We start from the raw sequence: 27,102 nt of genomic DNA on the forward strand, positions 1-27,102 counted from the left end.
CATTTGCAAGGTGTGTTCCAATAGTATAGTCAGGCTAATCAAGCTTCTCTTAATGAATGCTATCACATACATGGAATGGTAAAGATTTTTTTTCTCCTAATAAAATAAGTAAAATATATTATTTGGTTACATTAAATATGTACAATTCATTACCTTTATTGTGTATGTAATTGAGGAGGTCCAAATAGAGAGGTTTACTATTGCTGTACGTTAGTGACATGGAAAGAGGTCATACTTGTATTCCTTAAGTGTGAATCGGGCTGAAGAGGGACCTCATCAAACCCTCTTGCTCTTCCAGAACAGTTCTTAAAGCACTTCCACAGTTACTTTGTTTGCTTTGTCCTCGTTGCTCCATTGTACTAACATCAGGAGTTTTAAAAATCCTGGGTCCGTCCCCCTGGCACTGACGGGGTTCAATAGTCAGAATGTGTCTGTATGGGAAGCAGCTACAGGCTTTGCCATTCCCCGTGTGGCTCCACATTCCTTTCGGCTGATGTACATCTGCCATTAACTCTTTCCAATGCTGTGACGTGATTGCACTTTTATGTTGACTGGCAAAATTCATTTAGTGCCATTTCTCATCAAGCCACTGAAGCATGTACTGTGTCGCCAGAAATTAATACATGACAAATGACAAACCTTGACACCTGTCTGCTTTCTGTCCTCCTCCCTGCTATCCTTCATAATAATCACTGCATGCTACGCCTGCTTATCAGTGATTATAAAAATATCTCCTGACTATATATAGTTCTGAGTGCAGTTTGAAACCGACTCCACTTCATATACAGTGATCGGGTGAATTATTGACTCCCAAACACTGTAAGACCAATTTCTATATGTTTTGTATTCACAAAATAGTCTTCATTGCATTCTGTCTTCCTGAACTATGTACAGTGTTTATGAATGATTGATATACTGCTTAGACCTTTAGAAATACTGAGATGTGCATTATGCATTGTAAATTCAGTTTTTATCCTAAAATGTTTCTATTCATTAGTTTTCTGGGAGTGTATGTTGGTCATTCTGTATGGAATTATAGTATTTGTTTTTTCAACACAACTGTGAAACTGTATAAATACTGCGAGTTTTGAGAAATTAAAGTGATTTGAATTTGAATCTGTGTTTATACGATTACAATACCAGAAAACAATGCATACAGTTCTGTTCTCTAACAGTATTTGTTCTGTCTCCACCTTAAAAGAAGGTGTATAGATTTCTGCATTTGCACACACAAGTTATGCAAAATAAATTCTCAGTTATAAAATTATATTCTGAAAAGAATAGTGATTGCCTTTAATAAAACACTTTTTAAGAGTGTCTGATAAGTATTCTTTTTTTCTTGACAGTCTGTGGTGGACGACTGGATTGAATCATATAAACAAGACAGGGACATAGCACTTCTGGATTTAATCAACTTCTTTATCCAGTGTTCAGGATGTCGAGGTACAGAACGTTGGATACAAGTTGTATAGAATAAATCTGACAGTCATACAAACGTGCATTAGTGCAAATGCTGGTAAAGATGTGGGAGGCACGTGGATTGGTACTCCTCATATGCATGGTTGGTATAGAAATATTGTCTGCATTCAGGAATAATTTTATTTAAAGCTTGTTTGTCAAGGGCATACCCTTTCTTTTTCTCACTTTCCTGCCATCATCCTAAAGTGTACAAATCCTCCCAGAGATACTCTTCTCGTCAGCAAAAGGAGACCAAAGATCTGTTAATCAAGGTAGGCGTATCTTTACTTCCCCTTTCTCTTTCTTCCCAAATATTGTCTTATTATGAGAATTAGTAGGTGTAGCTATGCTTCAACTGCTTTTTTATTCCTCTCTCTCTAGGAAAACAAGATTTTTTTCATCTGAAGAGGAGGGAGTCAAGCTTCAGTTGCCTTCAATTAGCAAGAGAAGATTTTTTTGGATAAAGCACCAATCTTACTTCTTCCTCTGCAATACTTTATCAAGTCAGCGGCGTAGACAGTCTTTTATACCCTATTTAATCAGCCTCCATTACCTGGAATGGGGCAGTATTTCTAGCATTCCTTTGCCACATTGTGCTTTCTAACGAGTTTTTCATGTGTTGTTTTTTTACAGTTAACCTTGAAAACAGAGAGAAACAAAGCTCTACTCCCTCTGTAGCATCCAGAACCAAACTGTTGTTTGTTTCCTGATGCTTCCTATAATTTGCTTTGAGTATAATTGAAAATAACCTATAATTCAAAAATGCTTTTTACCCATTTTGTAACTGATGTGCAAATACACCATTAGACCATCAAATGATTTGGGTACAAGTCCCTTTTCTTCTTTCTTAACTATAAGGAGAAGTCCCATGTACAGTTAAAAGCATCAGAGAAAAAGAAATATAAGCCGTCAGTAGTAGCTTCAGCAAGCCTTTTTTTGTAGCTTAGGGAAAGAAACTTATTTTATGGATTATAGGAAAGACTGGAACTGTGGAAGCATTCTGTGAAAGGGCTAAAGCTTAGGGTTTATGTTACCAACCTCTGTCAATGTCTATACTGTTCACACAGATTACCTAAAATATTTTTCAGACTTGTTTTGCAGCTTGTGTGAAGATGGTTGCATTCTGTTCGCCCTTTTTTAACACTTTTAAAGGTGTACATAAAAAAAAAAAAAAAGAAACGTCTTTTCAAGAATTTGGGCAGCATTAAACCAAAGGGGATCCATGGCCATATGTTTTTATTCTTAATGGAAGCTTTTGGTGTAGTCATGTCATAAGTATATCTTCATTCCCTTGCTGTTCTCCTGTACTTTCTACTTCCTTTCTTTCTCCTTGTTGGAGAAAGCAGCACTCTTAAAATCTCAAAAGAATCATATTTTTTAACTTTGTTTCTGGTTGACACAGGCTGAATGCCAACTGTCAACCATATGCTTGCTATTGGAGCCATTGCTTCCCAGAAAAGCTTTCCATTATTGGCTACAAAGCACAGCATTTTAAGTGGCTGATGTCGTTTACTTTTTTTCTTGGTGGTAGTTTTATGTTTTGTTGTGGTTTTTGTTTGTTTGTTTCATTTTTTTATAGTGACTTTCTATCTGTTTTCAGTATTCTGTTTTGCACCCACAGGAGTATCTCTCTGCCGAGCTCATGTTAGTGGTCCTCCGATTCTAAACAGCAATGATAGGAAAAAGAAAGCAAAAATGACTTGTCCCTTGACTTTACAGCGTGTTTTGAGGGATTTATTTTTGTGATGGAATTTTTGCAGTGAGTATGGTCACAGCTGTAAACAGGGTTAAAATCCCGGCAAACAGCTCTGTTCGTTCCTGTTCTCAGTTGTGGCTTTTCCCCTTCCCATTCTAGTAAACATGCATGCTCACTAGAATAAGTAAAAGCTTTTTCAGAAGAGAGAGGATAGGGTGAAATGCATAATAAGCTATCCTTAATTAAAATGAGGTATGGAAATTTGGGGATTTCCTCTGTTTTGTGAGGAAGACCAAAGTTTATTTTTCATGGCAAGATTATATGCTCTAATATATCACAGATAAAATTCCTCAGGGAACTTTGAAAGTGATGCTAGGTTTGATAAATCTAGTGCTTTGATAGTGCTTAGAAGCATTTGATATCTAAATCTATGTAAAATGCACTTAGCTTGACATTTCTTGCAACAGTTGTAAAAAGGTGAAGAGCCTGTGCCTATTTTCTGACTTCAATTAGATATTTTAGGCACAAAACTTAATAGCTTTATTTAGCAATAGTATTGACCCTGACAAAAATATCTTTATATTTAGAGAAATACAGATCTTTATGTATTTATCCCATTCTGTTGGGCAGCACATACACTTGAATGAGCCTCTTAGCATCCTCCGGTTTTGCTTAGAGATTTTCCTGAAATTAGAAGTGATCTGTTGTAAATATAAATAAGCAGGCATGTTACATAAAGTATTTTAAAATGGAAAATTTATGTATTTTGCAGGTTAACGTACAAGAACTGTGCAAGTTTGAATAAATATTAACCAGATATTCAAGCATCTGTCTGTCCTTTGTCAGCTCTTCTGAGTATTTAATTAGTTACTCTCTATGTAATGTGTTCTGGCTCATACAATGACAATTAAAACACTAGAGATTTATTTTTAGCATGACTTCAGTTACCTTTCATGTATTCTAAGATTTGATCTTTCTTTGATTACCAAAAAAAAAAAAGTGAAAAGAGTTAAATTTTCCTTTATCCTGCCTTTTTTTGTTCTTTGAGAATATCTGCCTTTCACAGTTTATTGTAGTTTTCTTTGTGATGTGACATGGTGTTTCTCTGAGAGAATGGCTGACAAGGGCTGGTAAACTGGCTAAAAATAGATTATGTTTTGTTTGTTTCGTACCATTTTAAAATGCATTGCATTTCCTAGAAGGAGGATCTTGTATTAGATGGTACCTTAGAAAGGTTAAAAAGTTAGTGTTCAGTTTTAAAATAGCTTTTATTTTTGGAAAAAGAGCAAATAAATGCTGTTTACCATCACAGGAAAAAGGTTTGTTTGTTTAGTAGGAGGTATTTTTCAGAGTATTCACAATCCATAAAGGTGTTGTTGTATTTGCCGCCTTCTTTGTCTGCCAGAAAATAAATTTAGGGTTTTGTGTTTTTAGTGAACAGGGAACTTTCTTGAATTTAGGCTGTCATAATGATAAATGGATTTTTTAATTAACTTTCACTTGGCTGGAAGGAGAAAGTGTATCCATATGACTGAGTTTTCCATTTCAAATTTTGTAGCTTGGCTTGTAGCAGTGCGGATACAGGCATCCTCCTCTCTTGCAGACAATTTGCTGATCAGTGTTCAGTTTTCTGTGATTTTTTTTTGGCACTCTGTTCCATTGCTTTCTTATTTGAAGGATTTTTTTTTTTGAATACTTGCATAAAGCACAGCGTAGTGTGCTTAGATCTCTGAGCTAGTTGCAAACAAGCTGAAATGTCTAATCAGCAATATGCGTGCCCAGGTCCCAGAAGCATTATAACTGTGTCAGTATGATGCTGCATCTGGGCTAATTAGCTGTGCCTCTCAGCCTGAGTAATTAGCTCAGGTATCATGCTCTGCTGCTATGACAACCAGGCTGTTTCCATTTCTGGAACTCCATGCATTTAGAGCTGCTTTGGGGATCTGCATTACTGTCTGCTTTTGCCTTCTGTTATTGATATAAAACAAACAGAAAACTCCACAAGCACTCTGACCTTTCTGGATTTTAAAGGCTGAGAGCCATGCTTGTGGAATAAATATATTTTTTCTCCTAACCAGAAGCAATTAGTGGTTGAAACAGCCTCTTAAGCTGTGAAGGACAAACCAACCTATCGAGTTCATGTAAGAAAATAAGCTTTCTTTTGCAGGGGAAAGGGGTCTCTCACATGTTGAAGAGAACTACTTAAGTACTTCAAGTACACAGTGAAATCATTCCCATTCTTTCTCTCGCTTTCCTCTCATTTCTTTTCTGATAGGTAAGCCAGAAACCTGTAACTTCTTAAGAGGATTTTCAGAAGTGCTTTGAGCTCTGCATCTTCTGCTAGCCTTGCCCTGTATTGGACAGCTTTAAGACACAAGTTACTGGAGAAACAAAATTGGTGAAACTTCCTCACGGCTAAATTCTTAGCCTTATAGCCTTCTCTGGATTTTAAAGGGCTCTCCCTTAGAAAGTTTGTGATATGGCACGCTTAAGTTGATTTTAGGAGTAGTACTGTTGGTCAAGGAAATGGGTGGATTCCCTTTACATGAAGATTTTCTCATGTGTCATGTTCCACCTCAAAATCTTCACTATTATTTTTTGTTGTTGTTTGTTTGTTTTGAGGAATTAAATGTTAATGAATAAATATTCAAACTGCCATCAGTCAGCCATTACTGCTGCTGTTGTTTAGTGTTATTTTTTTAATTGCAAGTAAGCAGGAATCTGCGTAAGAACTTTGTGCACAATATTGAAGCTGAATGTTTTTTATTGAGATTTTCCTTGTGAATCGGGTAGTTAGGGGTCCACACTCTTTCAGCTTGAGCTTTGAATCTCTAGCTGTTCCTGACACATTCTGGTAAGAAGCTCTGAAAAATTCTATGGTCAAAAGGTACAGACAGAGTCAACAAGTGCGGGATTTATGAGCTAGCTTGTTTGAACACGAGACGCATGCTCATTTTGATTTTTATTAATGTTCTGTGCCCTTAATTAAGGACATGGAGCAAGCTAATAGATTTATGTTTTACCTGAGGAAATTGAAGGCTAAAACCAGGAAAAAGCACTGTGAAGTGGCCATTGTATGATTGGCAAAAGAAATGAACAAACAACTGCTTGCTTTGCTGTTGGGCAGGATTTCAGAAAGCAAATTAGAGAGGAAATGGCATTATTTACTTTGATTAATAATATTTTAATAGGATAATAATGTTGTAAATATAATAATGTTTTGGTTTAAAAAGGACAGTCATTTATTGGTTACTTGAACGCAGTTTTGTTTGTGGTCAGTGGAATGATATTATTCTTACAGATGAATGCTATTGAGCACTGAAAGAAGACTGAATGATAAACGTAATTTCCTGCAAATGGTCCTTACATAAGGAACTGCAAAATTGTTTGAGAGAAATGTTGCTGGCTTATGTATGTGGTAAAATGCTTCCTCTTCAGTCATTCATGTATTATTAAGTAATTGGTAGCCTGAACATATTTAATATTTTTAACAACTTAGAAAATGAAGTTATTGATTGTGTTGGAGTTCACATTTTTATTATGGGTATAAAGCATAAAACGCACTTTCTCAGTTTGTTCAGTAAAACCCCTTTTTAGTGTGTGAGTATAGGGGAGAATTTGCAAAGTAAATGACTAGTGCACATTAAAAAAAAAATGATGCGTACCTGTACATGATTTAAGTCCTAGTAATGTCAAGGTTTTATAAAATATTCTGTATGCATAGTGTACAGAAATAAATATACATCCCCAATACCTCTATGAGGTATTAAAAAGATACCGCTAACCACATTCAGAACTTGGCAGGTAAGACTGAAGGATAGAAATAACTCAATTTTCTTTTTAATTTCACATGTGATGAAGATAAACCAGATCTGAACTTTCTACTTCTTGATTCTGAGCCTCGAGGTCATTTTTACAATGTGTTTATTTTGAAGTGAAAGCTTACAACGTTCAAAGTGAAAATAAGATGCAGAATATTAACTGGCTTGGGTGGAAAATAAATTAGGTTACCAGAGCTGCATTAAATGTTTCATCAGTTCAGTTCTTTAAGTGAAGATAGATAAAGTTGTCATATCAAACATTTGACAAGTAATATGGTTATGTCCAAAGTGAATTTTTGTGAAAATTTGCGTATGTATTCTTTTTGTTAAATTTCTTGAAGCTCAAGCTTTCGTGTCAATGGCTTTTAAATCAGAAAAGTTTTCCATCTTTCCTTCTGTTTTCCGCAGAATGGCCTCTATACTTTCATCTCATGTACTTCTTCCTATCTTTTTCTACTCTTTAGCTCTTCAGAATTTGCCTGTGGGAAGAATAGCTACAAAACTCTGCTTTGTGGGTTTGTTTGTTTTTAAGCTTTCCAGCTTTCTGACTTTTCTAGAAGCCTTGAAAAATTAAAAATAAAAGAATTCAGACTTGAGAGTATGGAAAAGGTTTGAAATAGTACATCACAATCTTATAAACACCTGTGAGCTGATGGCCTCTTTTTCCTAAAAGGTGCATCCTACTGCTTTCAGAAACCAGTAGAAAAAACTGCAGAAATCTGCTGACTCTGCAGTACAGCGGACATGAATGAAGGGCATGCTGTGGTTTCATAAATTGCTGAATGAAATACCTGCTGTTTTGACCTCTGACTTCAGTTTTCCCTTGGAATTGGTAACAGGAGCAACAGTAATTTAAAACAAACATTTACATTTTTTTTATTACTTTCTCCATGAATACATTGAACTATTTGTATATCAAGTACAACCAAAAATAAGTGGGCTTAAAATCAGATATTAAATGTTTTATTAATGTGAATGAATTTAAAATTTTAATTTATGTAAAACAAATGTATTCAATTAATTGACAGGACTAGCAATACCGGAATGTTTTAGAGCAGCCAAATGCATAAGGAAAGGCAAGCTACCTTTGAATTTATAGTGAATAAAAGCAAGGTCTGCACTGCTGGTGCTGTATCATATGTTCAAATCTCTGCTAAAAATGAAAGCACTTGTAAGCATGGAACAAAGTTTGTGTTCTTCTTCTGTGTACTACTTAGTGAATTCATAGCTTGTAACATCATTTTTGGGACTGCTCATTGAAGATAAATTGTGTAAGGCTTTCACATATTACCACTTGTTTTCCAGTGTGTTCAGTTAATTACATACATATCAATCAGGAAAATGGTACTACCCATGTGACTGTAAAGGCACTATTTGAGAAGTTCCTATCAGGTCTATCATGATGCTTTAGTGCTACAATTATTTGAAAAGAGAAGACCGATAAATACCCCTTGGTGTTAAGGTTTCAGAATAGTTGTGTTACAGGTCATATCTGTATAATTTCCTCTTCAGTTATGCTTGGTTTGTTTTTTATGTAATATAACTTGTTGTAGGAGAAACCCCTCTGTACTAAACAGATAAGGGAAAACATCAGTTTGGTGGTTTTTTTTGACAGTACTGCTCTAAGACTTATGGGCAGATTATGCCTGCCTATGAGTTCATCTTTACCTATGCATTAGGTACGTTTGCTAGAATTTTTTTTTAGATGACTTAAAATGTACTTTCTGTGAAGACAGAAACTAATTATAAAAAGCCATCAAATACCACTGGATCTTAGTGCTTTCTAACTAGGTTACAGATACAATGACTTCTTGCCTCTCTTGCCTTTCCAAACATACAAATTCTGCTGGTGTTAGTCAGATTTTCCACACTAGGAGTAGGAATTAAATTCTAAAAATGACTTTTTTTTTCAGGTAACACTGTAGTTGTGGTTCTCTCTCTTTTACTTTAAGGAAGCCATACTTAGTTTATTATGTATAGTGCTAGTACACACTTCAGTTATTACTTTTGAAGAGAAAGTCAGGGATGATTAAGAAGGTCTGCATTCTAATGAAACAGCCTTATTCTCTGGCACAAAGAAAGTTGTTAAACCCAGTATTACCTTAATCTGCAAGGATTCAATAGTAGCTGGATATAGAAGAAAAAGAGCAGCTACAGTTTCAAAGAAGGTGCATCAGAATTGGAAAGAATAAAAAGCGGACTCTTACAGAAGCAGACACAATACTCTAACATTCCAGTACTACTTACTTTATTCCCTATTTACATCAGCCTTCAGCCTCAGTCTTCTTCAGCCTGAACTATGACCAGACGAGCCTTAAAATTTTTCGCCTCCTTTTAACTGGAAGTTAGGACATTTCATGGTACTGTCAGGATCAAATCTGTTACAGGGCACACTGGTATATATGGCCTTTACCTCCATGTTCTCTTCTTTTCCTTTTTTTGCCTCAAGCAAGAAGCATGGTACAAATTTCTGGGATACCTGGAAGGGTGGAACAGGGTGTTGCACAAAAGTACCATAAAATCTTGCAAAAAGAGGTTAGGAGCAACCTTGCCAGTACTCTGTATTTTTGCTTAAGTAAGCAAAGCTGAACCCAGTTTTTGGATAACTCATCAACTGAGAAGTGGGTACATAAGTAGAAATGTTTGGCTTCTCTTTCAGTTAACATCATTGGCTTAAATGAAACTGGTATTCATATTTGCCATCTGTAGCATTGGTATTTCAGTTTGAAACTGCCTGATTTCATAAAGGGATGAACTCTACAGTTACAAGGTTAAAACACCTTTGACTGATGAGAAAGTCTTTTCTCTCAGAAGTAGTCTGCTGAGTTTAATAGGCACCATCTGTTGTGGAAGTAAACCTCTACAAAGTCATAACGTGATCTTTCGAAATACCTTTCATATAGTCGTCAGATTTACCACAGTCCCTACTATTTATTTGATTTATTCATTCATTCTTGAAATGAATCTAGATTGCTTGTAAAATGCTGTGACTTAGGAAAGCAAGATCATGGAAAAAGGGCCTAGAAATTTTTGCCACTTTTTGGAATGAAAACTTACTGTATATATATTTAATTATATAGGTCGTAATATTGTTGTTCTTGTTGACCATATGTAGATATAGCCAATAATGGTATTAGAAATAACCTTTTATTACAGTCAAGAGATTATCAGATCCCACAATTCTCAAGGGATTAACCCATTAAAGCAGGTTCTGCTTCAGATCTAATTTAGTATGACAAGAATGCATTTGCTATTGATCTTGTTTATTCCCAGTACAGTCTCTGGATGAAGAATATATAGCCAGCTATATGAATTGAACTGTGAAGTAATGCAGGAAGCTCTATGACAAGAGTTAGAGGTCATACTTTTCTAAAATACTGCTAAAGAATGACATTATTTTTAAAAAAGGCATTGACATTATAAAGTGATTTTCTTGAAATTTCTGCCTGGGTAATTGTGATTATTTTTGTAATCAAATAGTCACCTACACCTCAAACAGTTTTATTTTGGAGATTGAATTGGGCTTCTGTTTACACAACTATGCAAGGCAGTAAATTGGATCACCACAAAGCACCTCTTACCAAAGGTTTTTGTATCATCCAGATGTAGAATCAGATACAACAAAATACAGAACCAGCCCTACCTCAAACAACAAAAACAACTGATCTATGATGTACTAAAAGTTGTTTGGAAAGTAGAATCGCAAATCTTGAAAAAGGAGATCATGAAGTAAACTAATGAAGTCAGAATCAAAAACTGATCAGATCACGCTCCTAGACTTAGAAACAATTTTGGAATAATATCATGAAACTACCAGAAAATTATGTAGTCTTCAGTTATTCTTCCAGAGAGACGACAGACTGGAATTTTACATAGGCTTAATTTGTCTCTGGGGACAGAAGTAGGAGTAATACTTTAGAGCTCAGGCAGGTGGATAACAATAAAATTAATGAATGAAATAAGATAGAAAGTGGAAGGTACTACGTTCTATAAAAGAAAGCCACATTGTTTTAGCGTACTGGCATCCCTTAAGCATAAGAACAAAGTAATGTGGAAAAGCAGGTGTGCACGAAAGCTGTTAAGAAAATTAGTATATGGCCATCTATTAAAAGAAAGGGCTAAATTTTCATTTTGGGAGACTAAAGCTTATTAGTAAGTACATCACATGGTTTATATAGGGAAATGGGAATACGTTAATTATGTTATTTTGTTATGTTATTTTTTTGTTATTGAATAATGAGGAGATTTCTGAGGGACCTAACAGTGCTGCTAAGTAGCCTTTCTTTTATTAAATTGAGAACTATTATTGATTACACATCTATTTGATGATGGAAAAAAATACTTCTTTTCTAAATAGTTTAGCTGAGAATAGTTTTGCAGATTTTGTGGCGGTAGTGGCACTTTAAATTGTGGTGACCTGAGTGTGTGGCAGGTTTCTGTTTGTTGATTCAAGCCATTTTTGCCCACTGTTTTCATCTTGCAGTTTTCAAGTCAGTTTAATTAATTAGCCAGTTAGGGTGACTCTTTGCTCATTGATGAAGAAGAGGAGGATATATTCAAGAAGAGCATCTTTGGAGCTTAACCAAAGATTGCTGTTATTCCTGTGTTCTTACTGGTTGCCTTTTAGCTATTTTTTTCCTGATGGTGGAGACTAAAAAGGGAAAGATTTAGCACACCAAGCAAGATACATTTCCACAGATCCCCGTAACAACTTGATTTATTTCTTCCAGTTAGAGCTGGTTTTATTGATTCCCTTTTTGTTTGTTAAGTTATGATCCCAAAGAAACTGAGAATCTTTACAACTGGAGTTTATGTGAATTGAATTCATACTGTACTAAGTGAGCATGTGTACGACAGTGTGTATGTAGGGAGCTCCTTTGGTACCAAGGATATTGCTCATCCGACTTTTGTTTGAAGTGAACTCAACCCAAGTCCTCAAATTCCCTTCAGACTATTTTACAACCCCAAAAGGCATTGAATCCTGTGTCATCCTAACTGCTTCCGTAAATCAGCCTCAAGGATCATGTGACATGTCAATTTTGGTCTCTGAAACTGTCAGTGGATTATTAAATGTTAAGGAACAGACAATGGTTGCTGGGCCAGTCAAGTTACCAAGTGTCCTTTCTACCCTGACACCAAGTCTTGTAACAGAATTTCTTGTGTGGAGGTTTCAGAGTATAGAGTCAGCTGAAGATCTCAGTTCTTGTGAAGCAAACACCGGTGGGGAATGTAGTGGAAATCATTAAAATCCTTTCTTTCAAGTCTTTGAAGACGAGTTACTTCAGATCTGCAGTGAGGTGGTTCTTCTAGAACTGTGATTTAACAAAAAGAGAAAATCTGTTTTTTGCAGTCCAAAATAGAAAATTAAATGTACTAACATTTACTTTTGAAGTGAGAAGAATGTGAGTATTATGTGTGACTAGAAATCATAATTTCATACTGCTAGGTCACTGGTGGTAAAACAACGGTAAACCACATTCTCGTCAGCTTCAGAGGAAAGGTGTAAGTTTGTTTTCGTATCTTGCTGTGTTATTTGGCCAATGAGTAAATGACCACTGTCAGAGTAGCTTTTTGCCTTGAATTATAAGAAGATTGATTTATGGATTGAGAGCACTTTGATTTATAATTTTCCAAGCAGCTGTTGAACTGTCTTTTCAGCCAATTACCACTGACTTAGCTTCCAGAAGATGAAGTCTTTTCCATTAATAGAAGAAAATATATGCTACTGCTGGTGCTACTTGTGGGTATTTCTGTAATAGATTGGAATTTTATGGCCTGATTAACAAAGGAACCATAAGGGATTCAAACTGTCTTGAATTCTTTATCTGAGTTACAAAGGGTTTAATCTTAATGGTAAAGGTACAGGAAACATGCATGAGTTAATCTGCTCTTTGTTCTCAAATTATATATATATATATATATTTATTTTTTTTTTTACCGGACACACCAGTCTTCCAGTGCTAGTATTACAACCAATATAAGGAAGGTTTATAGTTGATCCAGAGATTTGACTTCTTGATGATGTATGCAAAGTATAGCTTATTCTCTGCCAACTTAACTCACATGATATTTCACTACTGAATATACTTTTTGACAATTTATAACTAAAGTCATGACTTAAGTTTAATTTACAAAGTGTACATGGAGTTATACTAATGTCAAACTTTTTTTTGGGGGGGGGGGGTACATTGGAGCTGTAAAGATTTTCAAACACTCTAAATTATCATATTGTGCTTCTTTGGGGCAGAATGTAAAAAACATACCAGTAGGAAAGATACCAGCCCAGGCCCGTAACAAGCACTTGCCAGCTGTTTTGTCAAATAGCAATGAAGGATGTTCTTACTCTCAAATGTGTCTGATACCTAATTTTCAACCCATTTTTATTTCTGGTTTCCATGGTAGCATGTAACAGTAGGTATTGTACTTCAGCTATGTGATACTTTTTTGCTATCACTGTTTTGCTTTCTAATACTTCACTGGCTACTTCCTTGGGATTTTTTTTGGAGACATAATAAATTACTTAATGTATAGATAAAGATACAGATACTTTGTATAAATCATTCATAACTTTTGGGTTCCCATGTGGAATTTTGTAGGGACTTCTCATAACCATCTTTTCCCCACTTTTTCCGTTTTATTCCAGTTATTCTTTGTATTAAAAATGCATTGGTTGAGATTAAAGAGTGAAACTGTATTGATACCATCTTTATGACCAAATCTTAGTTCACAGGGTTCTTATGTACTAACTTGGCTGTCACAGCCAGCTTTTGTCCTAAGTTTCTGGGATCTCTGCACTCAAATGAAGCTTAGATGTAAGCAGTGTGCTGATAAGGAGCCGTGGCTGGGTTCAGCAGTTCACAAGGCGTTTCCAGAGTACATTTGTAACTGCTGGGTGTGTACTTTTCCTTCTTGAGAAGGAAAGGGTGGCCTATGAAAATTGGCAGTTGGTTTAACTTTGTATATTGCTTTATGGCTCTGATTCTCTGATACATTGGCCAGTATTACTGTGTAGTGTTACTTGGCATATTATGTATATAACACCACTATTGTTTTTTATACCTCCTTAATTAGGATATAAAATTAAATTTAGCATTGACTTAGTGCTTTTCTGCATGAATGGTGACTTAGTAGATTTAATTCATTGATTGCAGAGGTGTTTAATACATCTTAGGGAGAAAGGGCAAAAATATAATCAGAGGTTGGGGCAGGAGGGAAGAATTTTGACGTTCAAAGTAAGTTAATAGATCTCAGCTATGTACTAGATTAATTTTAGTTTAGTACAGTGTAAATTAATGCATATTAATATAGTACAGCATTTTAATAGTAAAGTGTATTTATTGTAGCATACAGTATTAATAGTAGAGATCACTTGCATTGGCTTTGCTCTGACTGTGGTAGGTTATAAAATCAACAGAGATACTGTGGACCAGGTTCAATATCCAAGCTGTGAAGATGTGAGACAAGTTACAGATAAACTGCAGGTATTGTATCTAGGTTTAACATGCACAGATGAATGCACAGACGGATATCCCGTAGCTTTCTTTCAGGGTAATACTCAAAGAATTGATCTTACTAAGTGGCTAATGTATCCCAGTGCTCTGAAGGGAGACTGAGCAACAAGGTGCTTTTGGGAAAGATGAGCATCTGCACTCCTCACCCCCTGGTAGTATTCCTGTCTGCCTACCTGTGTAAAGCAAATCTGGCAGTTCATTCTGATTAGAAACAGTGAGAGGCATTTCAGTGTTTTGAAAAATGCGTTTAACCCTTAGGTATTTTAAGACTTTGATCTCATGGAAACAGTGTAAGGTGGCAGGCATTTTGAAAATGGGAAATGCTTTGTGCATTTCTTTTTTCTCTTATCAGCTTGCAATAACAGCAAAAAAGTACTAAAAATCCTAGGGAAAAAAAATATAATAATGTGCTGAGATCTCATTAGTAGGGAAAACTCAAGGAGAAAGGGAAACTGAAACATCTGTTTCATGCTTTCCTGTAACAGAGGAATGTAACAGAGGAATGAAGGATGTAGAGGTAAACCTGTGAATTTAAATGCAGGGAAGTATAAAACCAGAGGAAAAAACACTGGACTCCAAAATCTACAAGAAAAGAATGTGTTCCCTGAGATGAGTGTACATCCTGTTGGTTTAGCTCTGCTTCAGTGTCCAAAATAGCAGTAAACCCATTTCATTTGATGAGTATGTTGTGGGGCTGCTTTACACTGCTGCAGATTGGTACAGCCAGAATATACTGCTGAAAAGCACCATAAATTAAAAATGTAACTCAGTTGTTGAATAATCTCATCAAGTGGATGACCCATGATATAACATCCTTTGGTGCTTCTATTATGGATTTCAAGGAAAATTTCATGTAAGAAGGATAAAAAAATTGCTAGACATTTTCTATGTTTACACTGAGTTACAGCTGGAAGTGTCATTATGCCAAAAAAAATGATTTCAGCATTACAGTTGATCTTAAAAATTTGAGCATATTATGGTAAAGACACCCTTATGTTAAGATTTCCAAACATCTTAAACTGATAGTGGGGAAGAGGGAGCACTGAGAAAAATAAAGGTTTGCCTAAAGTGCTGAAAGGCAAAAGGAAAAAAATTACTCTGAGTAGTTTGTTACAAGCTATTGTGAAAAATAAATGCTCTTTGCAAAATCAAACATTAGCTGTAGGTTACGTTAAAATATTTTGTCCAAGCATTGCTTCGTATATTCCCTCTTTAAATATATTTGCACCACTCCGTAAGACAGAACCAGCGGGGTAAAGTGACTGCATCAGTGGTGTCTTGCATTTGAAAATCTACAGAGAAATGCCCTAGTAGCATAGTAAAACTTGATTATTTTCAGTGCCATTTTTAATTCAAGCCAAACACACCCTTTCAACTAATTCTACTATTAATATTTGTAAGGTAGAGGGTGCAAAGCAATCTGAGAGGAGATTGTAAATAAGGATTTAAGCCATTTTCCAGATTAAGCCTGCCTCACTTGCTGCGTTCCTTTGTGTTTTTGATCTTTTTCCGTAGTGGTACTTGATTAATTTTTCCCCTGGAGTCCACCATCTTTGTGTTAATTAGTGTTCTTCATTTCTTCACTTAAGCTCTCTATTCCCTCTTGTATTTCATCCTCTATTTATTGCTATTGGTCTTGCAGCACTCTCTATTAGTTACTGCTTTATCACTTACAATACTAGAAAAACAAAACTTTACATAACTTTACATCAGTCTTACTTTGTCTTCATTTTGCTCTCAAATAGTGAATCCTAGATATCTACTGTTGAGAAACAAGTTCTATGTTGACCTCTCATTTTTTTTGCACCTCTTCCAAATTCCCACTTAAATTTGTTGTCAACACTGTTGTGATCTCTGTGTGTTTTCCAGTCTTTCCTCAGTTTGCATCTTCAGTTGCCACTCCACAGTTTTTGATGATCTCAGATTTGCCCTAGGATTGCTGTTCCTCCAGTCTTGTCATGAGAGCTGCCAGCAGTTTGTCTTTTCTCAGTTCAGAGGTGACAGTTCCCTCTTGCATTATATTTATCACCAAGCATATCCAGATTTTACTGATTTATGCTCTGGAATGTGCTCTTTTGTTCTCTTGCCCCTGCCAAAGTGTTTGAGCAGCTATTGTTAAGTTCACTTGGTGTTGCTTTAAGCTCACTTTTAATATGATGCTTTCTCTTATTTTTCGGTAGTAGCCCAATCCTGATGAGGAAAAAAAAAGAAACCTTTTTTTCTCATGGGATTTTTTTTTGTGTAGGATTTCAACCAATTTTTATTTTTAAGTCCCTTTTAAATAAAGATACTGCCTCTCTTCTGTAACTGGCTAACACACACTGTCATTGATTACAAAAAAAAAGTTTTTGAGACTGCAAATACGATATCTGTACCACTCCCTGTGGGGAGTTTTTTCCAGATAACATACTAAATGTTTAAAGCATGGCTGTTACTGACTTCCTACTCCTTATCTTCAAATTGCTTAATGACTGGGCTCAGAGTACCTAGAAGATTTTGTGAAGTTCATGGAACGGAAACTTGAAGTTCTTAAATTTGTGGAACAGATAGATATTCCCAATTGGAAAAAAGCAGGACTCAAGCCCAGGCCCTTAGAATGTAATCTTCTCCAGTAAGGAAGGGCTAATGAAAGCTTTTCCTCTTTTTCTTTCTTTCTTTTTTTTTTTTTTTTTACATACCCAAAGGAAGGTGTTAGTCAGTGTACATGCAGATACAGTTGTTTGTATGCTGCACTTTGAATTGATCCACGAGACTGCAAAGTAGATGCCTGGAAGATGAAGAATGTGCAGTTACGGACCATTTTTGACATAGTTTAGATTGTCCAGACACTCATGGGAACTCTGAACAGTAAGAAAGTAGCAGTCTGCAGCATCCTGATCAATTTCTCTTGTAAGACCACCCTCTTTCTTCCTGCATTTGCCTGCCAAGTTCATTGGCTGTAGCAAGAGCTGCACACAGCCAAGATACAATAATTTCACCTGCACAATCCCTGTTCATTTCCAGAACTGTCCTGTTCCCTGTGCCTAATGAGGCTAGACAGTCACAGTGCACACACATGAGACTAAATGAAGGTTGCAGAGAGCATCTTAATTCTGTGATGTGCACAGATCATGCATATTTGCAGGTGGTTTCTCGATTTCTTATTATTTCCTTAGACAAGGAACACCTCCACACGTGTTCAGATTTCCAAAAAGTATTGGAGTGAGCAAACAGATAATAGAAAATGGATTTTTTTCCTAGCAAAGAAGGAAAAACAGTTACATGAAAAAGGAAAATTTCACCTTGCATAGTTTTAAATGGGGAAAGAGGAAGATAAAGGCATTGCTTTGAGCCAGCTCTGCTAATTTTTGCATTGCATTTTCATAGATCATGGGCAGTAAATGCTTTTAGTCTTTAATATACTGGAAACAAGTGATTTCAGGAGTAGCAGGAATAATGAAGAGTGATATCTAGCGTATCTGTGTTCATTGTCGTCTTCACTGAACTGTACAAAAGCTGTTGAACATACTCATATAGTGTCAGATACTCTTGATGAGAGATGAAGTTCTGAATGCCATGTAATTCTCTCAGAACGTTCTTGAAGCTTATAACTTTTTGGAAGCCGAATAAGCTATATAGCAAACACTAGTGTGGAAGAGGTTGGTGTGCTCCACTTGAAGCTTTTCTTGAAGAAGCAGTGGCATTCATGATGCTAGCGTCCCTGTATTTCTCCTTCCTCAGAGGGGTTTTTGGTGTCTTACCAGGGACTGAGGTCATGGTTTGTAGCATCTTTGTCTTCTACTCAACTACCTGCTTTTGTAAAATTTATTGGAACCTTTTATATCTAAGATCTGTCAGATTGGTTGAAAGAAACGGTTCAGATTTCATTAAGCAGCATAATTACAGACAGAAATGCACCCATAAGTCTCATCTTCTTTTTCTAGAATAATAAAAAAAGCAGAGAAACATTTTCAGGCAGATGACGACTTTCATTTAACCAGGATAATCAAATATTTTAGACTTAAATTATTTCTAAGACATTTCTGTATCTCCAGTCTTTGCTTGTGAAGCAATTACTTTTTATGAAGTTGGCTGTTCTTTAGCTTTCTGCTGCAAATCTGTTTTGCAGTGGTTACAGTGTCAATTTTACTGTTGTACTTTAACATATCTGCTTTATTTATTTATTTATTTATTTATTTATTTATTTATTTAATTTTCATCAGGTAAATGTTATGAGAAGGTACCAGCCAGTGTTTGACTGCCTGGTAACTCTCAGTGATGAATGAAGAATTCTGAAAAGCAAAGGTTGGATTTAGAAAACTGGGAGGTGTTGTGGTCTCTTTGGTGGTGCTCTTGGCAGTATGACTTGTCACCATATAGGTGCTGCAAATACAGACTCGTTTTTCTTATCCTTTTCTTTCATGTATTGGAACAGCAAAAGGTTTAAGTAAAATTGTAGAGGATGTGTACCAAGTGTATTTCTTCAGAGCCATGCTTCAAAAGTTCTCATGCAGTTAACAGTGGCTTCCTTCTCTAAATAATAAGAGACTATGGAGACAGTGCAGACAGATGCTTCTTGCAGATCCATAGCAGTGTGTCGACAATAAACCGATACAAGTTGAAGCATGGGAAATTTCAGTTTGACATAAAGGAAAACATTTTTGCCACGAGGTAGTCAGGAACTGGAGATGTAAGGGGGAGGTTGTGGGATCCCTGTCCTTGGATGTACTCAAAATTCTTTGGGTCTAACTGGCCATGCATTGGGAAGGGTTTGGACTAGCTGACAGCCAGGAATCCTGCCAGCCAAAATTATTCTACGATTCTAGATTTCTCAGGCAAATAAGTAGATGTAAGTTTGTCCCTGCATGGAGCAACTTTGGTAAAAATCACAGGAAATAAAACAGGAAAATCAGTCATCATCAGTTGTTAAATAATCATAATCTATTTATTATTTTCCAAATTGGTGGATTAAAACTTTGCTATCTAAAAGAATGTGTAATAAAGAATCTGTAGTATATGAAGTGTGCTGGAAAAAAGGTCTGTTATTTTTACTTTAAAGAGTATTTTTAAAACTGCTCTGGGGTTTATTGCAATTAGTAGAAAACATTGTAGATGTCACATGGACAGTATGGTGGCACATTGCAGGTACAGAATACTGGTACAAAGCAATTTATCTTAGCCAAAATCAGTTTATCAGACAGATTCTGTGTTTTCAAGGCCTTTGCTATTTATTATCCCACACTTCAACTGTGCATTATAACAGGAGACACCTGGTACCAAGCTGCAGTTCACACAGCAGGAGCTCCTACCACGTTGGTAGCTAGCCTAACAGCACGGGGCTTGTGCAGTTAGGATGCCTGTAGCCTGTTGTTAGCAATGGCAGTAATATTTCTACTCAGCCCTTGGCTACAGGAATGCTTACACAGTTATGCTCTGTTAGTGTGCTCTTGTTTGGTTGTCTGAGTCCTCTGTCGCTGGGCACCACTGAGAAGCCTCTGACTCTGCTGTCATTGCACTCTCCCACCAGGTATTTGTACTTGCTGATAAGGTCCGCACCCAGGAAGCAAGAGGAGCTCAGGTACATGCTGGGCCTCTCTCGTTACAGAAGGAAGCTTATGGGCCTGCAAGCTAGCAGTGCAGTTAATGTCCTGGATGTGAAGCCAGCCCTGATAAAAGTACTCTCAAAGAGAGATATACCTAAATGGACTTAATTCAGATATTTATGTTGTTGTATCTTATGCTTAACTTTCAGCCCTTCATCCAAACTACCGATGTTTCTGTCACTGGATTTGAGTAACTTCTGACAGCGTGAAGCCAAAGTTTGGTTCTGCATATGAAGTGAAGAGCTGTTTTGCTCTAGAGCCTGTTGTCATTGTGAATAATTAGGAAATATAATCTCTTTGCTTGGCAATGCTTTGAGAGGTGAAGTAAAGAATCGGAAATAAAGGACAAATTTATGTCTATAAACAAGGGAGTCTGTCTTATAAACTTGCATCACATCTGCATCTTGAGCGTTCAATGCATTTCTGACTATCCCACTTCCAAAAGAATATACATAATTCGAGAAAGAACCAAGCAATGGGAAAAAGAATGACAGGTAGAGGAACAATTATTCACTGTTTCTTGCAAAAAAAAAAAAAAAAAAAGATCCCATGCTTATCAAATCAAATGATCAGGCAGCAGCTCTAAAAATAGAATGAGTTCCTTTCTTACGGAATATAGAGCTAACCTGCAGATTTCATTGATGCACAGTTCTGGGGAGATGAAAAGTACAAATAAATTCAGAGGTGATAGATCCACTAGCAGCATTAAATACAATAGTCACAGTGTGGCTTAATAACCTGCAGCTCAGGTAAACTCTAAACTACTACCCAATGCAAGGTTCATTTATACGTGACCTGAACTTGCACCCCTAACACCTAGTGCCGATTACTGAGTACAAAAGTCCTTATGTTATTTTTTTGTTTCATCAGATCCATGTAGAATGTTTCACTTAACAAGTTTCCTTCCAGCATATGTGCAGGACACTGCAAGAATGAGTAGTGCTCACAAAAAATGAATCGTAGAACCAGTACTAAGTAAGCAGGTGGAGAGTTTCAGAGGAGTTTAAACCCAGGAATACGTTGGAGTCAGTGCTTTCCCTCTCTCCTCAGGCATAAACATCCTCCTTGATCACAGACTGCTCGTTCAACCACAGTGAAGTGAGGCAGTGCAGGGCAGGATGCAGCTGCTGGAGGTCTGTAATTGTGGATGCTTCCAACAAGTGTGTTAAGACATAATCAGGAACAAAGCACTGCCTTTGGGATAGCAAAGGCTCCTGAGCTTTTACTCATGTTCATGTCATTTGCTGTTGTTCAAGTCTGCAGTTCTCTGACAAAAAGGTGGATGCCTTGTGAGAATTATTACTTCAAGCCAACAAAGCATGAAAGGATCCATTTTGTGAAGTCATTCACTACAAATACTACATTTAGTGGCTTTAGTTATTAATTATATGGCTTCTATTATTCAAAGTCAGTGACGTTAACATTAAGATGAAAGCAGCTTACTGTTTCCAAATACAAATACTGTAGAGTTATACTAAAACAGTATTATCTGACTTAGAGTGAAGAGGTTTCCTTTATCAAAATTTTCAGACATAAAGTGTGCTATTTCTGGATGCATTAAATTATGCAGGCCTGCTGCTTTTTCTAGTAGTAGTTTGTGGAATTAGCATGCTTTTTTTTTTCCTAAAGAGTATTATTTGCCATTTTTATCATTTTTGTTACTATGAAATCCTTTGGAAGTGGTGACTGTCAGCTTTACTTCTAGTTCTTCTAAATAATTTTGTTACTGGCAAAGTGTGCCTGCTCCATTATTCATCCTTCCTTTGAAAGCATTTATATCTGCTGTTTAGCATGTTTCTGTCAAAACCTGTGTTTAGAAAGATTTATTCCATTATGAAAACTGACCATTTTTTCCTATTATTGCTTTTTTAATCTTTTAATCTAAAACAAACTTTATTACTGCATGACAACTTCTTTAAAAACTAAGATAAGGGAGTTCATTACAGAATTTTGAAAATGGATATGTGTTGCATAAATGAATGACTTTTAGCTGCTTATTGACGCTTGTGGAGCTCTAAGGGATTTGCGAAGCATTACTTCACAAAAATAACATCAACCCATGAATAGGCCCAGTGGTTCTGTAGTACATAACCTTCTAGTCTGGCACAGTGATCAGATGTAATAGTAGGTAGTTCTTTGGGTCACTGCTGGATTCTGTATTTTTTCTCTCTTTCATTCTCCAGACACTCAGGATACTTGTTTAAAAAGAAGCAAATTCTAATGCCTAACTAGGAGATTAGGAATTTCATAGGATTCAGTTTCTTTAAAATACACATCAAGTTTCTATCACTTTTTACAGTAAGAATTCATAATTATTTTTTCAGTCAAGGGGAAATAACTGGGTTGGCATTGACACAAATAATCTTCCTCTTTGTAACATTTTCAGGCAGACTTTGGTGTATTTCTTCCTGTACATGTAATGAAGGAATTGTTACCTTCACTGGTATCTTCTGAATCAAATATCACTTACGTGTTTTTTTTTGGAAAGATTTGAGCAGTCAGAGCGTATGAATCACTAGTTGTATGCATGAAGTTACCAACTTCTTAATCTCATTCAGAACTTTGAACTTAAAAGTATAACATAGAATAGTTCACTTCAAAAATGAAACAGCTATCCTTGAACACAGGTATTGAAATAGTAAGCGTTTGATACTGAAATTCCACTGTTTTGTGCAGTGAACCCTATGGTAATGAAAAGCTTAGAAGTCCTCCCAGCTTTACGGGCCCTTTGACCACCCGTATTGATACTGTTTAAAGCTATAGTCACTATTACATTACTGGTTGTTTTAAGTCAGTTTCCATTTTAGTAAACTTTTGAGGTTTCCATACTGGATATCTTCCTTTAGGCAGCATTTGGTTTTGACAGGTCAGCAGTTCAGTGCTTGTGCTAAAGATCTGTAAACTGAAACAGTAACACATTTCTGTGTGTTGTATTATGGAGGACATAAAATTAGAAATGCTTTAGCAGTGGTCCCTTTGGACGGCCTCTTGCTGTCTCAGTCAATTACTGTGTGTGTTATACATGCATGCCACTGTTGGACACGTAATGAGCACAGAGTAGGAACTGTAGGTGGCAGTCAGGCATTGGGAGGAGAGAGCACACAAAAGGGCCCTAAGAATGAGGAAAGGACTGTAACAACCAAAGTTTCCTCCATTCCAGAACTTCGATTTTGTTGCAATTTTTTCTCAACTTTAGCATCGCATTGCTATGGAAAAACATGTCTCTGTCCTCAAGTAATCTCATCTCATGAAGCAATCTCTTCATGATGACAAGTAAAAAGTAGTTTGTTACTTTCTCTGCTATCCCATGGAAGTCTGTTTTATTTGTATGTTTCTCATACTGCTTAAGACTCATGGTGGGGCTAATGCAGTTCTCTATAAAGGCATTTCTGGTCTTTATCTTTTCTTTGCTTATTCATTTAATTCAAAGAAAGAACTGCTTGGAAGAATTTTTACCGAGAAACAGGATCTGAGCATTCAGGAAAAGAAAGTTGCCCCTAAATCTTTCTCTTATCTAATATTTGTTTTTATTTGTTCTGAAATCTAGAAAAGCTCTCTTGAAAATGACTAGGCAGTAATAGAAAGAGAGAGGAGGTGGGAGTTTCTGCTGTAGAAGTTTAGACATAAAAAAGACATAAGTTTAGACATAGTTTAGACATAGAAGACATAAAAAGAGGAAGGCCAGATACAAAAGCTTTACTGTTTTAAAACAGTATATAGTTCCGTAACGTACAGTATTTGCTGAGATGGAGGGACTTAAACTAGTGAGGTATCATCAAGGAGTAGGACATAGCAAGTCAAGGGCTGTCCGAGTAGTTCTTATAATGCGGTGGGTGACTCTTTGTTGATATGAGAACACAAATGGAAAGCACTTTCTATGAGAGGTAATTCTCATTATCAGGATGGCAAAGTAGTGAGCGTAGTCATTAGAGGAATATTTCTAGTTCTGCAAGAGCAATGTGAAGAGCACAATAGTGATGATTGTCTTCAAAAGAGGACAAGAGTAGACAGGGAACATAGATACACAAGTCTTCTTGGGAAACACAACCAAGGGAAAAGAATGAACTTGTTGTTCCTAGAAATGATACTTCAGAGCCAAGTGCAAAATGACCTAAAGCAAAGGAAGGACAGGAATTATAGCAAAAGAGCAACTTGAGTCATGTACGATGCGATGGTCTAAAAATCAAAATGGAAAGTGGAAAATCAAATAATTAAAGATAAATATTCAAGAGTTGTAAGAGCATGCTGGACAAAATCAGAGCAGTGCATACAATAAGGAAAACAAAATTAAAAATAACAAAATGATATTCTGGTAAGCAAATTAATAAGTGGAAGATCAATCAAAGAGTTGGACTGCCACAAGAGAATTCACTTAAAGTGTGTCAGTTGAACGGTAAGGTCTTAACGTTGCAGGGAGATTTCAAAGAACCCATTCAAATCTATTTGGGGAACTGACACATTAGATACTTGGTTTCTGTTTTCTTGTAGGAGGACAAATGTAGACAAACTGTTAGAATTCTTTCTAATAATTGCCTATGATTCTCTGGTTGAAAAGATTTTAATTGCCTGAAGCTGTGATTTGTTTTTTTTCCACTGGGATTCTTGCTGATTCATTGAGTAAGTTCATGGTCCGAAGCGGTTCTAAGGATGAATTAGGTCTGTGTCTTTTAGGATGATACTAGCTTTTGAATACTGCTTCATTTGTGACAGAAGCAGGGCAATGTAGAGTGAATGCAACAGGAATAATTGGGGAATAGGTCAGTAGAAGCGCCTTCTATTCCTGGGTCTGCTGGGGAAGTTAAAATTCAATTGTTTAGGGTGTCTTCTTTCTAGAATCCTGACTTCTGGGTTCAGTAGTGTATTCTGTTTTAAAGATGAGAAATTAATGGAAAATTAGGAGCCCTGATGGGATTTAGGATGTTCAACACCTGTTTGGATGTTCTTCAACTAGCTTCAGTGCTATTTCCATTTAGATTAACATCTATTGATTCCAATCAGGTCAGATCTACCATAATATTTCTATGTGATGGTAAGCAAGTAACAGGAAAATATACATATATATATATATATATATATATATATATATTTTAACCAGTGTGTAATTTTTGGTTAATTTCAAGCTGCTCTCTTCTGGGAACAGTAAATGAAGTTTTACGGAAGTATACTATGACCCAGGTTAAGTCATGAGATATAATGTTCACTGTATGTTCACCTCAGTCTTCATCATCTTTCATATTGAGTTTTGTCATTAACACTTTTCAGGTGGTTAAAGTCTACACTTTATGGACGTTGTGGAAGTGGGTTATTTCTGTTTTAGTAAGTGGGGGAGGAAGTTACAGGAAACATACACGGAATGATGCTGGAGGAAAGAAATATTGCCCACACAGCAATTCTGTAATCATCATATATCTTAGCAAGATCTGTGCTAAACTTGCCCTCTCTTGACAATTTCACAGTGCTCTGATCCCAGCTATTGACTTGGAGCCGATACACAAGAGAGCATTGCCTTTTTCGTATTACACTTTTCAGTGCAAATCTCCTAGTGTCTTCAACTTGATGCCTTTGTAAATCTTTCTTCCAGTTACTGTTCTACCAGTTTGTGCGGTTGAGAGCTAATAATCACTCACCGTGTATTTAAGGTCCCACAATTAATCCTTCTTTGGCAGGAGAGTGTGGACTTATTTTATATCCATTGACTTTTTAGTCTTGAGCTGGAATTTTCTCACTTCTTTTTTTGCAGTTTTCTGAGTAGTCAAAAAGAGAAGGGATTATATTGGCTTTGTAGCTTCCATGAATTAAGGTACCAGAGATTAAAACTGACTATGAATCATAGGATATAATGTGTTAGCAACTTTCAGGAGTCTCTTTACCAGTGAGCAATTTGTTTTCGTTAGCCCACAACTGTGGCCTGTTAGAGTAGCACTTCTGCAGTGGCCTTGTTTCTGGCATATAAACTGTCCTTTCTTCTACAAGTATCAGAATTGCCAACTTTTAGAGGTTTTTGTTGTTACTTTTCTTTTGCAGGGCTTTCCCTAATAACTTGTTATTCTTCCCAGTATAAGTATACTTTTTGAAGCCACTGAGTTCACTGTATGCTGTATTTCCTGGAAGTAGTGTGTTTTGTCTTGTGCACAGCTTTATTAAGTTGTATTCATGCAATTTTGTGTGGGCCTTCTTAGTCCTTCTCTTCTGTAGTTGCAGTTACGTTGCGTCATCTGTATGTTTTTTTCTTTTCCCTTCAAAAAGCCACGTTGGCTGACATGATTAATTACCAATGAATTAAATTGATAGCTGTCTTTAGCTGAAAGTTACATTGGAAATTTTGTCACTAAGGAAATAGACTTACATGTCAGTGAGAAGACTTAAAAACACAATGTGGGAGAAAAGTTTGAAACTGAGAACTTTCAATGGGCTAAGATAATTTAAATAATCTGCATTAAATAGTAAGAGTTAGCTTCATGAAATAATAATATCAATAGTAAGAGTTAGCTTCGTGATAGAGATAAAATTCAGTTAGAAGAGGATAGAAGACTAGTAGCAACATGGCTAAGGCACAGACCGTAGGAATACAGTCCACACCTTCAATTAGATTTAGTAGAAATTCTGTTTAAGGATTCACTTTAAAATCAGAGAATTTAGCTTTTCATTAATTATAAAAACTACCATTTTCAACAGGATTGTGTTTTTCTTGGGGGGGAGGGGGGGAAGGTGGCAGGGGGGACAGCGGGCAGGCCAAAGCTGTTCCCTGTTGCCACTAAGGTAGAAATGCTCATTTTGCTTGGCACGACTTCCAGTAAGAGTGGTTTGTCACAGAAAGTGGGAGCAAGAATGAGACATGACAGTGAGTTGATAAATGCTGTCAGTCATCACTCCTCTTAACGCTTGCTGACACCTCTGTGAGCTCTTGTCCACGCTGGCATCCGCAGGAGATGTTGGGAGCTTGTTCCATCCTGCACATACCCCCAGGGAGCTGGGAAAAATGTGTGTGTGGAGTCTGTATGAGCCTCAACTGGACCACCTCTGCGTAGCGTCAG

At 36.4% G+C, this 27,102-nt stretch overlaps 1 protein-coding gene across 7 annotated transcripts in view; it reads left to right on the forward strand.

Moving 5' to 3' along the window:
• Positions 1-27,102, forward strand: part of STAG1 (STAG1 cohesin complex component) — a 185,976-nt gene that overhangs the window by 67,736 nt on the left and 91,138 nt on the right. For all 7 annotated transcript variants that reach the window (XM_067002100.1, XM_067002097.1, XM_067002098.1 and 4 more), the window contains one exon: positions 1,347-1,443. In XM_067002100.1, the coding sequence (XP_066858201.1) occupies positions 1,347-1,443 (97 nt within the window). The remainder of the gene's footprint in view (positions 1-1,346; positions 1,444-27,102) is intronic.

The sequence above is a fragment of the Anser cygnoides genome, chromosome 9, assembly GCF_040182565.1.
Source record: "Anser cygnoides isolate HZ-2024a breed goose chromosome 9, Taihu_goose_T2T_genome, whole genome shotgun sequence".
Taxonomy (NCBI): Eukaryota; Metazoa; Chordata; class Aves; order Anseriformes; family Anatidae; genus Anser; species Anser cygnoides.